Source organism: Colias philodice, chromosome 1 (assembly GCF_061535455.1).
Source record: "Colias philodice isolate Cphi_HAF_F1 chromosome 1, ilColPhil1 Martin Lab GWU primary, whole genome shotgun sequence".
NCBI classification, from domain to species: domain Eukaryota; kingdom Metazoa; phylum Arthropoda; class Insecta; order Lepidoptera; family Pieridae; genus Colias; species Colias philodice.
Window position 1 is genome coordinate 9,550,927 of NC_143086.1, and position 16,328 is coordinate 9,567,254.

Sequence of the window (16,328 nt, forward strand, 5' to 3'; positions counted from 1 at the left end):
TTTTTCACTCTCAACATCCATGACCCTTGAACTTAATTTTTGAGTACGCGTATCATTTTTTGCATGTCCTTTATGCGAGAAAGGTCGTTCAAGTGCCACTTGCTTAGAGGCTGTGAAAGTGCTCTCATCACTCTCTACAGGCTCATCTCGCCGTCACTTTGATGACAGTAAAGTCACGCTGGATCTTTTAACGCGATAAATATATTGGCTCTTTGTTTGTTACCGATTTGAGACACTTTTGGAATATCAATATAGTTCCTAGTATTTGCGAGTGTGAAGTTAGCCGCGCAGTTCTCAGGGTACAATGGATATCTTTGGTTCCGATTGGTCGCCGACGCGTGAGGAATGCCGCGCTCTGGCGACAGTAGAAAACGTCCTCACGGAATATTCATCTTAACACGAAACATCACTGCGGTATCGCAACATCGCGGTTATTTATTATGAGATACGGGATGCTCTCACAAAGCTTTCATTTTTCAACTTAAATAACAAGTTTTTAACCACTAACTGATTATATAATTTAAAATTTAATTCAACGTGATAGAATTTTCACACTATAAGAATACTTTTGAACTATCCTAAATTTTTGAAATACTTTCACCTATTTTCTTTTCAATGCACATTGATGCCTATGTAAATTTATAATAATCTAATTTATTACTGTAATAAAATTGAGAACGTGATTTCACCGAAATTGTACTGTTATTTAAATATACTTTACCGTTAACATTACGCAAAAGTTGTTTACGGCCATTTTATTAACCCTAAATAATAAAGCGATGTAATTACTGTAGATTACGAGACCGAACAATAGTAGGATATTGCGGATCTGTCAAGTCTATGTACCCTAGGCATTGCTGACAAAACGGCTTAGATTTGTACAATACACTTTATTAAAACCGTATAATAGTTAGCTATAATATATCCTATTGAATGACAAATTATATGGCTTATAGGTAATTGATATGTGTTGGTTGTGAAAATACGAATAAAGTATTGCATTCCACCCAAACTAGATAATTTTAAACGGCAATATGTACAACGCCATTTATATTAAAACAATGCATTTCGACGTTATGTTTACCCTTTTAAATACCTCTCGCATGCTTACTGTGAAAGTGACGTAATTTATTTATCAATAAAATCAACACTCCAAACAATCGAGTCTGTTTTGAATAATAAAGAATAATAAATGGCAACGATGGAAGCGCAGACCACTGACTGGTCGCTCGGAAGTGGCCTGGCGTAAGAGATTCGCTAACCAACCGTAACATAACAGTAGGCGCTGAGAATTGTAGGTCACTGTCGGTCTTATAATTATAATCACCATACGTATGTAATTGTTTTTAAACTTTGAACGTGCTCGTAATATTATTTTTTCTCAGTGTTAAGTTTATGCGACTAACGAGACATTTGTGTGAGTTCACGTGGTTAAAACAGACGGTGAAATGAACATTTTAGTGTAAAAAAATGCTCAAATATCATCGGCGTTCCCACAGGCACAAGTCACCTGTACGATGTTTAAGATGGAGGTTTGTATGCGTTATGTAATGAGGAGAAAGGGTTGCATTTTTGCCCAATTAAACAAATCAGCAAATAATTGTGCCTAATCGTTATATCAACAGACTTAAATAAATAAATATAAATACATATTTCAGGACAATGATTATACTATTTTTATACTTATTTGATGATCTTTTAATTTAGTGCGATTTTAAAAAGTTCTATCTCTTCCTTTATAGGTCATCTGGGGATTCGGATACAGCGAGCACGTCAGCTGTGGAAACCACCCTGGAACGTTTGCGGGGAACTCGGAGTGCCCTCGAGGAACTGTGGTCAGATCGCGAGAGGCGTCTTGAGCTTACTCTACAATTGCGACATTTCGAGAGGGATGCACTAGAGGTGAGGACTGTATACTAATACGCAGTGAGTTTAGGTCTTACACAGTTTAAAGTGTTGGTTACACGTGTCACGATAATCCATACGAGGCAACGTTTTGAAATATGCAGCTCAGGGAGAAATATAATTTGTAGGTACTATCGCCATCGTTATGGTTATGAGACGATTACTAGTATGACGTCTGTAGTTATCAATATCAGATTTATTTTAATGGAACGTTGCTTGTTCTGCTTTTCATGAATAGTACAATCGACGTTGGAAATTTATGATTCACAGCATTGATAAGGGAGAATTTTCTTCCATTGTAAAGAAAGTCATTCAATTTAAAAACATTCTTTGGTTTATTACTTTACATATTTAACTTTAACTTTCATAAAGTAGAGAGGAACTGTTTTTTAACCGAAACCACGAAATGAGGCGTGCATAAGATATAACCCGAAAAAATTATAACTTGACTATATAGGCTGTTGCTTAATCTTTATATTTAATATCAATAAAATATAATATCGTTTGTATAAGTGCGAAAATAGGTAGCCTTCATGACCTTCAACAAAGGAAACGGGAAAATCGTGTCAGACAAAAACATGACTTGTCTAAATGTGTAGTTATAATTATGAATATCGTTAACTCTGTTAGCGAACGGGTTTCTTGCACTGTCGAGTACTAAATTGCATCCAAGTGCATATAATTACGCTTGTCTAAAGCCTAAATGTTTAACTTCTCATATTTTCTAGGCGTGATTCAAGGCGAATTGCTTATAATATTTATAAATATGAATTTAATAAAATATTGAATTATGTTTTTGTTGTCTTTTGTAAAGGTAGAAATACATCAAGATAGAGTTTGAAAAACGATGCCAAATTCGTCGGCCTAAAAATGGTACAAAAAAATTATTGCTTTCCAATTTGGGGTTTAACTTACACAGCCAATTTAGGTTGGAAAGCACAAGTTTCACCCTATATTTTAAATAGGAAATAGCTGTACATTTGTAATGAATCATGTGTCACATCAGGTGTCGTCGCGGCTTGAGTTATGGGGCGACGAGTTGCAGCGCAGTGAGCCTCCGCGCGACCCGCAACAGGCGGAACAAGCTCTCGCGGCTCACAACGAGAGCGTGGCTAGGATGCAACATGCTACCTTCCAGGTCATACATTACTTTGAATTCATTTAAATTATTCTGTTTTATTTCTTTGTACTTATTGAAAAGATCGAGATCGTGAGAGATTTGTGTAACCCCTGATAAACTTTACAGGAAACAAAAATTGATCAATGGTCTAATATCTGTCAAATTTCCTTGTTGAAACTTGTTACTTTTTTACACAATTCTTTTGAAAAAAATTTTTGCTCAAATACCTCATTTGAAAGTTATTCTAATTAAAAAAATTGGTTGTTTGTAAAGTAGGTTTACGATCGAGATGTTTACGTGATAACGTCTTATTGGTGGCAGCGCTCGAGATGAGACGGGAGATCGGTCCGTCTCTCTCTCGTTATACCTGCGATCGCGCTCGTGAGGTTTTGGTGTGACACAAGTTTCTGAACATGTCACCCGACTAAAACGATTTTAAAAACGTTATCACGTCAAAAAAAAGTGTGGTCTTATAAAACAAGAAAAATACGTGTTATAACATCGTAACTGTACCCACAGGTAGTCCAACAAGGCCAAGAGTTGGCCGCAGCGATCGCGGAAGCGTCAGACGTGATGGCGTCCAGCTCTGACAGTTCCGAGGGTGCACCACTAGACGCGCAGGCCCGTGTTCAACTCCTGCTGGAGTTCCTGCACGATAGGCAGCTGGACCTGGAGGAGCTCGCTGAGGAGAGACGGGCGAGGTTCGAGCAGTGCGTCCAATTGGGTAAGTGGATTTAGTGTGCTATTTGATGTACTAGCTTTTGTTATTACATTTCAGAAGTGGGAATATGAAGGCTAAGATGCAATTTGTTCTGGATAATACTTGAATATTATTGTGTATTTATCGTATGATTTACTGTAGATGGAGGAGATTAAAGAACACCATGTGGTCCACATGTTTCTTTTCTTGTTCAACCGTAAAAAGAAGAGTTTATAAGTAGATTTATACAATTATATCGTAAGCAATAAGATAAATATGATATTATATACTTGATACAGTTATTACTTAATACAGTTATTGTAACGTTTTTATAGGACAATTCCAAAAAGACGCAGCTCAAGTTGTGAGCTGGATACGGAACGGCGAAGCAATGTTGGCCGCGTCCTTCTCTATACCGGGAACGTTGTCTGAAGCCGAACAATTGAAGCGCGAACACGATCAGTTCCAAGTGGCTGTAGAGAAAACACACGCTAGCGCTGTGCAGGTCAAATACAGGGCGGACGCCCTACGTGCTGCTAATCATTATGACCCGCATACTATAAGGTAAATGAAAACATAAAACCCTTAAAAAATCGCTGTTATAGTTTTGAATTAGAATTCTGTTAATATAATATTTGCATGCATACTTATAATGCAAATGGGAGTGCGAGTTGAGATTGATGTTAGGTTAGTCCATACAACTTCCTAAGAAACTGCATAAACTAATTATTTATGAAACTGTTATAACGTGTGAATATACATTTTCAGAGAGATATCTGAAGAGGTGACCGAGCGATGGCAGCGTCTGGTCACGTGCGCGGAAGAACGTCACAAGCTCGTGACCGCATCGCTCAACTTCTACAAGACGGCGGAACAAGTCTGCTCCGTACTCGACTCGCTTGAGCGGGAATACAGAAGGGATGAAGACTGGTGTGGCTCTGGTGCCGCTATATCGACCACTACACCTAATTCTGATGATACACAAACGCTACAACAGAGCTTGGATAAAGCTGCTCAGGTAACGGTTTGATACAATACGAAAATAGTATGACAAATGTTTGAAGCATGATATGCTGTATAATAAATCTAGCAATAGGAAAGTTATCCTTTAATATGTTCTCGCAGTTTTAGCATATGTAACTTATTCAGAACCAATATAATATTCATGAACTATTTTACTCCCCTTTTAACTAACTACATTTAAAACTAATCACGTTCAAAAAAGAAACAACTACAAATAACACTATATTTTCATTTTAATAGGTCGCAGCGCTAATAGTAAAGCACGGGGAGCAGAAGGAGGCGTTTCTCAAAGCGTGCACGCTGGCCCGACGCACCGCAGAGACGTTCCTCAAGTACGCGGCGAGGTCTGCTCAAGTGCACGGTCAGACTGCGGCGGCTAGTAAGGCGCATCATGAACAAACACGCGCTATACTTGACACGCTATTAGCACAGGAGAACAAGGTACGTTTGGGTTGTAGTGGTTCTTAAAGCTTACGTTTTTGGGTAAGGTTTGAGCCTCAAATATGCAGAGGTCCGCTCAAGTGCACGGACAAATTGCGAGTGCGAGTACAGCACATCATGAATTCATACGCTATTGGAAAGGATAATAAGGCACGCTTGTTGTCGTAAGCGTTTGGTTTGAGTTGGGTAAGTTTTTACTAAAAGACCTTAAATAGTGCATATTTAATCATGGAACGGAAATGTTGCACATAATCACATAAATTATGGAGCTGTATTAATCGAACTACAAGACATTTCGATGCGTGGTTATAGTATTATATGTTTTTATATTTCATAAATTATAAAAACAGCACAGTACCTTAGAAAATAAGTAGATTAGTCGAATGACTTATTATTTATGTTATTGCTGAAATTTATTGACTAATCATCCTTGTCAAATGAAATTTATTATGAACAAAACCATACGGGAATAGAGTAACAGCAATATATCATAACATGCTATTTATGCTAAGTGTTTCAAAAGATAATTATTTTGTAATTCATGCTCCGCGTTACAAATACTGCAATTTGTTTATTGCTAGACATTATTTACTGCATGCGCTCATGCATATGAAGTATGAGGTAGAGGCTTGGAGTACAAATAAAACAACCATTCGGTTATACGTTGTATTCAAGACTGTTTACAAATAAGTGCACACAATATATCATTAAGCTACATATACTTCATATAGGTACTTCACGTACTTCACCTCCGGAGGCGAAAGAAAAAAAAAGAGAAAAAAAAAATGTTTTTTCTACGTATAAGAACCACTTTGTTCTATCCTTATGTACTATATTTATCTTATTCTAAGTAACATATTTTTTTGTTCTATCCTTATGTACTATATCTAATTTTCCTTTCTTTTCAATCTTAACATTTACTCCCATATCTTCTACAACTTTATAAGGTCCATCATAAACACAGTCAAGTTTACGAGAGTTTTCTTTTTTAACTAAAATTAAATCATTTTCATTTTGTACTCCTCGCCTGGCATATCCACGGCGGTTATAATGACCTCTACCGCGTGGGGTATATTGAAAATGCCTCGAATACCCTTGATATCTGGGCGTATTGCTGCGATAATTATTATTATATTTACCCCAGTTGCTATTATAAGTGTAATGCCCTTGACCACGGGGCTGGCCTCTGCCCTGTCCCCGAAAATGCGAACGATTAGTATAGTACGTACCTCTTGTAAAAGTCATCTTCATTACCTCGGCTGGCCTGGATGTAGACGATCTACACTCGTCCGTCGCAGCCTGGATTGCATCCTTCAGCGATGAGTAGTTTCGCGCTGTAATGATAGTACTGACCTTCTCGTTTTTCAAACCACCTGCAAATTTTTTTACAACCATTTTTTCATTAATCGGTTTCAACACGTTCATTTTAGTTACGTCACCATCAGCCTGTGAAATATTTAAATCAGTTAAAAGTTTTTCAAGTTGTGTACCGTATTCGTCAATAGACTTAAAACGTATCTGATCCTGTATAGCAATAAAAGATTTTGTAGTCAGTAATTTCCTACGAAAATCCTGTAACATATCCGTAACAGTCGTATAATCACTGTTCACCCGTAGCTTAGCATTTTCAGATAATCTACCTTTTAAAATAAATTTAATTAATAAGGACTGACCCGCACTATTTAGCATGTCAGCATACATTTCCACAGCATCAATCAATCGTTTCGTTGTATTTTCCTTATCGTCTACAACTGGTATTAAACCACATGCAGTTTTTAAATCAAATTCCATTTTGAACAATTTTTATCAAAAATATTTATATCTACTTATATATACTTTTTATAAGATATCGCCTAATTTCTTTTAATTTATAATAATTTTTAAGTATTAAATCGGCCATAACTAACTAAAACCATACCTTAAAAATTAAAGATACAAACTAAGTAGACTCAATACAAAGCAAGTAGCATCATATAATTTCAATTTTCATTCACTTAAAATTAATTCTATCTAATTCGAAGCACAGTTACATACGCTACGATAGCATTCTGCTGACGCTTCATAGCGTATCGCATGTCGACTGGACTTCCACGAACTGTTTATTACATTATTAAACACGATATAATATTTAAAATATTTTTTTATATGTCCAATGTTCTTTTGTTTTAAAATTTATTTATTATAGATTAATTATATTTTTACTTTTAACTGCACTATTTTTCACACTTAAACCTCATGGATCACAATTTCACACCACAACGCAAACCGCACCATATTTTAGATTACACCCGCTATATTTAATTTATTTGGGGGAAAGGGACACTTCAAACTGCTGCTTCTTCCCGTTCAGGATCGCGCCTGCCTGCTGCTGACACCCGTAAACGCATTCTTCGCACCTTTTATGGCCAATTTTGATTTCCTTATGTTCTTTTTTATCTCTCGTTTTCATTTTGGTTTTTCGACGCTAATTTGTTTGCGAAGTACTATTTCGCGTTTTGGACGACAGGTATGTTATAAAAATCATTTTGTTTAAAACTAGTGCGACAAGGCACACTGGCATGCGGCTACTCTGCACTTTTCGCCCGGCATCCGGCGACGCGCTATCATTTTCTACGAACTGGCTAGGGTCGCCATGAAGTATGAGGTAGAGGCTTGGAGTACAAATAAAACAACCATTCGGTTATACGTTGTATTCAACATTGTTTACAAATAAGTGCACACAATATAACATTAAGCTACATATACTTCATATAGGTACCTCACGTACTTCACATAAATCAAAGTCTAATATACTTCAAATAAGATTTAGTGGAATATATGCATTTGCATATTGCTTTCTACTGAAAAAGTATAAATTCGATCTTCTTTACTAAAATCATTATTATATTTGATCTTTGGTTCAATGCAGTTTGTATTTGGGGAGCAATATATGGAAAATCATCTTATATTTATCATCCTGCAGTGTTACAGTATTAATAAGATTGATATTATTATTATTTTGTAAGTAGTTGTATTGTACATAACAATTAATTCGTTATTCTAGTAGTGGTATATTATAGCGATAAAAGCTCGTCTGAGCTAGACCGCTAGACTGCCTGGCTCCGTTCTGATGCAATTAATTCTATTTTTATCACTATCGTGCCGTACTAATTGTTTTCCGGGTGCATGCAAAACGACTACTAGATTGTGTGAATTCGAAGCGGTGCTGTAAACAAACAAATACCTATGAATTCCGATCGTCATCGGACGCGGCTCCGTTTATCATCCTTCCGATGATATGTTTTGATTTTTATACTGTTCGAGTGACATACACACACACTCACACACACATGTTTGGAAATAAATCTGTGTAGCATATATAATCGCGTGTCATTGTCAGTGTCATTGCTGTTACGGTTCGCCATACAATAAAGCTTTTGTTATTTCGCGATACTATCAGTCGGGCCTCGTGCTGGCAGATAATGGTCAGTGCTCAAGCATTCGTGTCGCGTTAAATGTTGAGGACGTTTGTTATGATTTTGATACAACCGGTATTTTTTTTAGCATTTCTAATATTAGCTTTTATATATATTTACAGTTTAATAAAAATGTTGGTCTCAGGTCCTGGAGCACTGGACTGTGCGCAAGAAGCGCCTCGAGCAGTGCCAGCAGTTCGCGCTGTTCGAGCGCTCAGCGCGCGCGGCCGTGGAATGGATCCGCGAGACGCAAGAGCGGTGCGGTGCGGCAGCTGCGGCCGCGGCGGCGGGCGTGGCGCGCGAGAGCAGAGAGCGCGTGCGGCTGCTGGCCCAGCTGGCTGACGGGCTGGTGGAGAAGGGGCACCCGCATGCCGTGCAGATCAAGGAGTGGGTGGCCGCTGTGGATGCTAGGTGCGTTATACTACCACAGTGCAACTGTGGATGTTACATCTGGTTACAGAAAAGATAGAAAGTAGACATGGCTGTAATTTTTGTTTGGTCAGAATTAATTTTGAAGTGGACTTAATTATCAGTTTTTACTTTTTATACAAATACTTTAATTGGTCATTTACACTACACAATCACATCCAATCCAGTAAGGAGATTGGGAATATTGTTTGGGTGATAAAAACCAAAAGTGGCTTCTTTTTTCATCTTTCGCCTGCCTATCGATTTATAAAGGAGTTTGAACACACTTTAACAAGTCTCTATCGTGAACAGATATGCCGAGTTCAGCGGTTCCATGGAAGGCGGTGAAACGGAAGTGGAGAGCGACTCCGGTGTGGCTCCTTCACTAGCGTCCACTCAATCGGAGAGCGAGGTGCGAGTCGAGCCGCAGCCATCAGCCGCTGGCGATGAGAAGAGACGCAGCGCTAGGAGGAAGGAGTGAGTACATATGGGGATATTGATTTTATTTGGCTGTTTGTAAAACCACAGATTTGATACTAAGCGGTATTGAAACTTCAAATAGTTTAAATTGTCTCGATACTTTAAAAGCACATTAATAAAATTAAGCTTTGCATTTCAAACTTTTGTATCGTAGATACTGGTAGATAGTGAAAAGAAAAATGAAATCATATTTTTGCATTTAATAAGTCACAATCCGTGAAATGATTATTGTTACTTTTGATATGTTGATCGGACTATAGCTGTATGCTTTAAACAGTAGTATAGTAACTCTAATTGGGTCTTTTTTAAACATCAGAAATTAATAATTTTGCCATTTGAACAGATTCATCATGGCCGAGCTGCTGCAAACGGAGCGAGCGTATGTCAAAGATCTGGAAACTTGTATCACTGGATACTTGCGTGAGATGCGCACTGATCCCGCTTCTGTACCGGTAGCGCTACAGGGCAAGGTAAAGAAATATCAATGTCTTATAGACTTTTAGGTTGTAATTCAAGTCAGTCAGAAATAGTCAGTCCCTATCTGTAACTTCCGTTACATGTATAATTATACTATACAGTTCCCTTTCTACGTAACCCAGTGTCTGAGATTTTTCATCAAGACCTCGTGGTTAAAGAGCTCGTGCTCTTTGCCAGTTTTAACAAAAAAAAAAGTGTTTTATGACTATTTTTGCGAATACTACATAGATAATTATTAGAATTCATGGTTATTTCTTGTCGAATGAAACAGAATTATGGAACAGAATTATTCAAAGTATTTATTTTAACAGTGTTATTGTAAAAAAAAAACTCAATTTTCAATTGTTCCGCACACAGGAGGAGCTGATATTCGGCAACATAGAGGAGATCCACCGTTTCCACGAGCGCATATTCCTGCGCGAGCTGGACAAGTACGAGGCGTGGCCCGAGGACGTGGGCCACTGCTTCGTGACGTGGGCGCGCCAGTTCGACATGTACGTGTCGTACTGCCGCAACAAGCCGGACAGCAACGCGGCGGTCGTGACACACGCGGGCGACTACTTTGAGAGGTACGAGTGAATATCGAACTATCCAAAATAGTATAGATAAAAAAAAAGTTGCACTCCGGGAGTGCCGGCAGAAGTGAAAACTTGATTATTAACGTTCAGCATGTTTGATATTTTGGAATGGTATCCGTCTTACGCATGGAATATAAGATAAGGGCTAAAAAAAAAATCCGACTTACGCTTTTTCGATCATGCCACGTGTCCTGACGCGAGTTTAAGATTTTATACCCAACAGTTCACATATCAGGCTAACCGGAAAAAAATTAAAAACTCCCTGTCTCCCCGTGACCACACTCATTGTAATGTATTCTAAGCATCGGGTTAATGATAAAATCGCCTTTAAAATCCGATAAGAAGTCTTTAATTTCTAGATAACATCAGTCACGTCACCATTATATTAACACTTTTTATCCATAACTTGATTTAAAACATACATTTCAAAGCTATTAAAAAATGAACAGTGTGATTAATTAAAACTTCGTAAGATCAATTCGGTGAATATGTAACGGAAAGAACAAAATCAAAGAAAAATAACTAACATTAAAAAAATAAAATAGCTTTTGTGTCACATGCCATCTATTGGAGGTCAGAGGATGTTTTCCGTGAGGCGAACGTTGTAGCTTTATACATATTTTCGACGTTGCTCGCAAGATGGCACTATTTTGGTAAATTTCCTTGTTATTCTGGAGTGCTGACTTAATGTAAAGAATAAACATTTTAAAAGATGTCGTTTAGGCAATTAATGCATAGATGTTTGTCTAAGTAACGCAAGTGCAAGTCGGTTTCAAATGTAGTTCCTTTATTTTTTATATTTTGTCATAGAGTGCAACGTCGTAAGAAATTAGAGCATCCCTTGGCAGCATACCTGATCAAGCCGGTGCAGAGAATTACCAAATATCAACTGCTTCTGAAAGACCTGCAAGCTTGTTGTGCTGAGGGCCAAGGAGAAATCAAGGTATGTTATTTATTTTGTCTTAAAAATGTTGTATAATATTGTGCGAATTTATGGAGCAGCAACCTTGACATAGATGAAATCCACTATGTTATGTACCAAAACTGTACCAAGAATCACGGCTCTTATCTTTTAAAGACGCGTCAATTATGATCAGTGATAAGATAAATCCATAAGAGTCCAGCATACCTTGTGCTTATATTCTAATTGTCACTACAAACAATCGGCTGTGTTGATTTTATTTTGAACCTAGCTTGTTGTTAATTATTTGGCGTGTGAGTCGCTGTTGTGTAGTATTGTTTTAAAATTTAATAATATATTGTGTTATAAAAGACGTAAGTGTACATTATTTTCTTTCCAGTCAATTTAATTTTACTTACTATCCTTAGTAATTGAATGTGAATGTGCGTCTGTTTATTTTTTTTAACGTCGTAATGGAGCGCTTTTATTGTATTATTTTTGTCTATAGAGATAGAAGGCTAGAGAGCTATAAACTTCTTTAAGATTTACCTATTCTCTCGGTAAAACATTTTAATCCTACGAAATGTTTCATTAAAAACGCGGGTGAAGCCGGGTGAAGCTAGTAAGCCTAATAATTGGAAAGATAGGGTAAGCTCATAATCAACAGACTAATATTTCGTTTATCAGAGTTGCTAACGACCTTTTGTGTTCTGTAATGGCGTTAACCCATTACGCCTATCGGATGAGATGTTTATATTTCATTTCCAGTTATATACGACAAACGTCGGATATATTTAAGATTAAACAAACAAGTTCGTTGTAATTAACCGTAGGTTTAAACCAATATTTCCTTATGATTCATGGCTTACTTGCACATCAATCGGGGACTCGATGTGGAGTGGTTTATTCCACACGGAGTTCGTTTGTAAAATTTAATCCTTAAATACCAATGGAATGGTTCTCATAAGTGTCGATAGTGTCTTACTGATAATGTTAAAGTATATAAACAGTCATCGGCATAATCGGATTGGACCTGCACGTAAAAATGTTGTATGTACTATATAATATTATAAATGCGAAAGTAACTCTGTCTGTCTGTCTGTTCAAATCAATCACGCCTTAACTACTGAACCAATTTGCATGAAATTTGGTAAAGAGATATTTTGATACCCGAGAAACGACATAGGCTACTTTTTACCTCGGGACATAGGATAGGTTTTATCCCGGAAATCCTACGGGAACGGGAACTATGCGGGTTTTTCTTTGACTGCACGGGCGAAGCCGCGGATGGAAAGCTAGTTATGAATATATCATGTCAATGTAAATAGTTACAAACTATATAATAATAATATAATAGATACCAGCTTTTAACCAAAATTGACATTGTAACCAATTTCAATGTCAATTTTAGTTAGATGAGGGTCCTGTAAACGTAATAAAATATAGATGTCAAGATAATAAAGTAATGATAATTATAATAATAGCGGATTAATGAAGAAATTGCAGTCAGAATAATCCTAATCACTAAATGGATCTACTTAAAGTTAATTTTCGTGGGATGGGCGTCCCTTCGAAGAATAATAGTCCGCCGTAATCTCATAATTTACTACGTCAATAAATTACTATGCACTTTGAAATGTGGTAAACAATACCTATTTAAAGCGGTTTTCCTGATGTTGGGTTCAGTCAATTAATTAAAAATCAAATAACGAAAAAAAGAGTTTAACCTCTTGGTTCTACATCTTATATTAATATGTAATGGTAATAAACTTTAAGTACTTTAGTAATTCAACAATCGATTTTTTTTATTAGGACTTCCGTCTTACGCCACTTCGGAACTCTATACTCTAATCACGACTGACGGTTGTTCCTTCTTTTCAACTCATCGTAATATTTTGCACCTTGAAATATGTTTATTTACACCGTTGATCGTTAAGGAAAATTACGTTTTCTAGGAACTAACAAGATAACCGAAATATGTCTCAATAATGTGAAAAAAATATATGCTCGGCATTCCGAAGAACACTGAACCACACACTTTTTTAAAGTCGGTGAAAAATAAAATACCGCCTCTGTTCCTAATTTTGCAATCTTCAAACACTAACGTTTTACTCCTTAACTAGGACGGGTTGGATGTTATGCTGTCGGTGCCCAAGAAGGCGAACGATGCGATGCACCTGTCGAACCTCGAGGGCTGTGATGTTCCAACGGACAGTCTCGGCGAAGTTGTCCTCCAAGACTCGTTCCAAGTGTGGGACCTGCGGCAGATCATCAAGAAGTGCCGCGAGCGGAGAGTGTTCCTGTTCGATCTCCATCTCCTCCTCGCCAAGGAGGTCAAAGACACGCACGGAAAGGCGAAATACATTTACAAGACGAAGTTTATGGTGAGCTATTTTGCATTTCAATCTTGAGCGAAATTCTTACTCGATTTGAATAAGGTGTATGCAATGTTTATGAAAAATTCCATAATGATCCTCTGAAACACGGATACAGTACACTGAACTCCAGATTAAATTTAAATTCCTTTTCATAATTTTTCTAAAGCTTATTCCAAATATGTAGGGATGCATGAGAGTATTAAGCCAGGATCTCATTTATTTTATCTTTATAACAAATTAATTTATTTTGCTTTATAAAACATAAAATTCCTCCTGGTATAATAAAATATTTTCTTGGAAAAAATTAAATACATAGGAATTTTATTCATAGTTTATTCTGTTGTGTTATTTTTTCCTTGACTGTCTCTAATCTTTCTGTATCTTGATAATGAATAAATTTAAAAACTAAATGTCGTAAAAACGTTGTATTATTAAATGGTAAGTACGTTTTTATTTCTTTTATGTTTTTCTGAAACGTAAAAAAGACTATCTTATTTTACTGAGTCACACAATCGACGTCTTACATTTATACTGGTTATGGTATATGTATAACATTAATTATTTATTTTTCATCATAACATTACATATTAATTCTTATCTCGTTTATTTGATTTTCCAATTTTTTCCCTTTCTGTGATTCATGGTAGATATAATATTAAAGAAAATCCCCGGTGATCCGTCATATTGCAACTGTATATCTCTTATCAATAGTAACACTAATCACGAACGTACAAAAAAGTAAACATTCGAATAGGGACTGCCCAAAGAATCATAAATAAACTTGCACACAGTCGACTAACAAATTTAAAGTCTTCCCAGGATATCAATATAGTAAAAACTGTTTTTCAGGAGTCTGTGTCTTCAAATAGTTCAAATAGGTAAAATTTGAATAGGGAGCGGAGGCTTAGAAATAGGGGCCCGTTTTACCTTTTGGGTACCCTATGTAAAAATAAATAAAAAAAATTGGTTGTTTGTAAAGTAGGTTTACGATCGAGATGTTTACGTGATAACGTCTTATTGGTGGCAGCGCTCGAGATGAGACGGGAGATCGGTCGGTCTCTCTCTCGTTATACCTGCGATCGCGCTCGTGAGGTTTTGGTGTGACACAAGTTTCTGAACATGTCACCCGACTAAAACGATTTTAAAAACGTTATCACGTTAATAAATAAATAAATAAAATGACATATCTAACCTCTACATCATTCCACAGACATCCGAATTAGGTGTCACCGAGCACATAGAAGGTGACGAGTGCAAGTTCTCCGTGTGGACGGGGCGGGAGCCGATGGCGAGCGACTGCCGCATCATGCTCAAAGCTCCCTCGCTGGAGGTCAAGCAGACGTGGGTCAGACGGCTTCGGGAGGTCATACAGGTACGTGTTACGGGATGGTGGGGGTCTTTTGTAGGAAAAATCATAGCTATGAGTATTTTTAAGCGGTGTGTGTACAAATGTCACTAACTCTGTTTGATTTAAACTATTTCTATGATTTTCTGTCTAGATGAGAAAGTAACACGAATTCTTCATTTTATTTGGTAGCCAGTGTCTTCAGGCTGGTCACATTAAATTTTTTGTTTAGTTCTGAAAATTGAAGTCGGTGTAGTTATTGTAAAAAAATACATTATATTCACCTTTAATATAAAATTGTAACTATAAGTGAACGTCTAGTATTATTGTGATATTATGAAATGAAAATATTGACAAATACACGAAAAAATTGTGGAGTTGACGTCAACTCTATAGCAATCCAGGCTTACGCGTGCCTTGTGCAAATATAAGTCTACTACACAACCTTTACTAACGTTATTGCTCAGAAATTGCTTGTATATTCACAAAGTATTTCATATTAGCAAGTACTTGAAAATGGAATTGTACATTTCATTATTCGTAGCTATTAGGTGATTGTTGCAATTATCATTTGAACGATATTAATGAAGTAGTACACTCGATATAATACAGAATAACATACAGTTCAGAGATATTTATGCGAGAATTCATAACATGCGTTGAGTATTTATTGAGCACTTAACATAATCATTTTAAATGTTCTGTATTTTTCTTGAAGTTGTAGAATGCGTTTGACGTTCGTTTCTAACTACATGTATTATTTCATTCTCTATTGTCATTAATATTTAATAATAAGAAAATGTACTTAAAAAATAACGTTTTTATACAGGAAACTTACTTCAGTGGAGCGCTTCAACCGCCTCGCAGTCCCGCGCGGGTTCGGCCAACGAGCTCTCAGAGGTCTAGCCGGTATGTATTAAATATTAATATTAAATGCGCGTATCGAATATAATATTGATTGAAAAATATAAACACTAAAAAGTATTTGAAAATGTTGTATTTGTGTCTTAAATGGACAGGTAAAATATAATTCAACATCTTAATGAATTCCTTATCAAACTATAATAATGGATACATACGTATGAATACAACACTAATAAGTAATAAATAGTAAATA

General features: G+C 36.6%; 1 protein-coding gene across 12 annotated transcripts in view; it reads left to right on the top strand.

Annotated features, from left to right (window-relative positions):
- trio (trio Rho guanine nucleotide exchange factor) overlaps positions 1 to 16,328 on the top strand; it is a 103,671-nt gene that overhangs the window by 24,485 nt on the left and 62,858 nt on the right. For all 12 annotated transcript variants that reach the window (XR_016315783.1, XM_089696685.1, XM_089696710.1 and 9 more), the window contains 14 exons: positions 1,743 to 1,902; positions 2,912 to 3,043; positions 3,545 to 3,749; positions 4,061 to 4,289; positions 4,494 to 4,743; positions 4,989 to 5,189; positions 8,790 to 9,055; positions 9,365 to 9,529; positions 9,876 to 10,002; positions 10,367 to 10,578; positions 11,398 to 11,530; positions 13,612 to 13,872; positions 15,077 to 15,238; positions 16,041 to 16,120. Coding sequence is in view for 11 of the 12 variants with exons in the window: in XM_089696685.1 (XP_089552811.1) it covers positions 1,743 to 1,902; positions 2,912 to 3,043; positions 3,545 to 3,749; positions 4,061 to 4,289; positions 4,494 to 4,743; positions 4,989 to 5,189; positions 8,790 to 9,055; positions 9,365 to 9,529; positions 9,876 to 10,002; positions 10,367 to 10,578; positions 11,398 to 11,530; positions 13,612 to 13,872; positions 15,077 to 15,238; positions 16,041 to 16,120 (2,583 nt within the window). In the remaining variant the exon portion in view is untranslated. The remainder of the gene's footprint in view (positions 1 to 1,742; positions 1,903 to 2,911; positions 3,044 to 3,544; positions 3,750 to 4,060; positions 4,290 to 4,493; positions 4,744 to 4,988; positions 5,190 to 8,789; positions 9,056 to 9,364; positions 9,530 to 9,875; positions 10,003 to 10,366; positions 10,579 to 11,397; positions 11,531 to 13,611; positions 13,873 to 15,076; positions 15,239 to 16,040; positions 16,121 to 16,328) is intronic.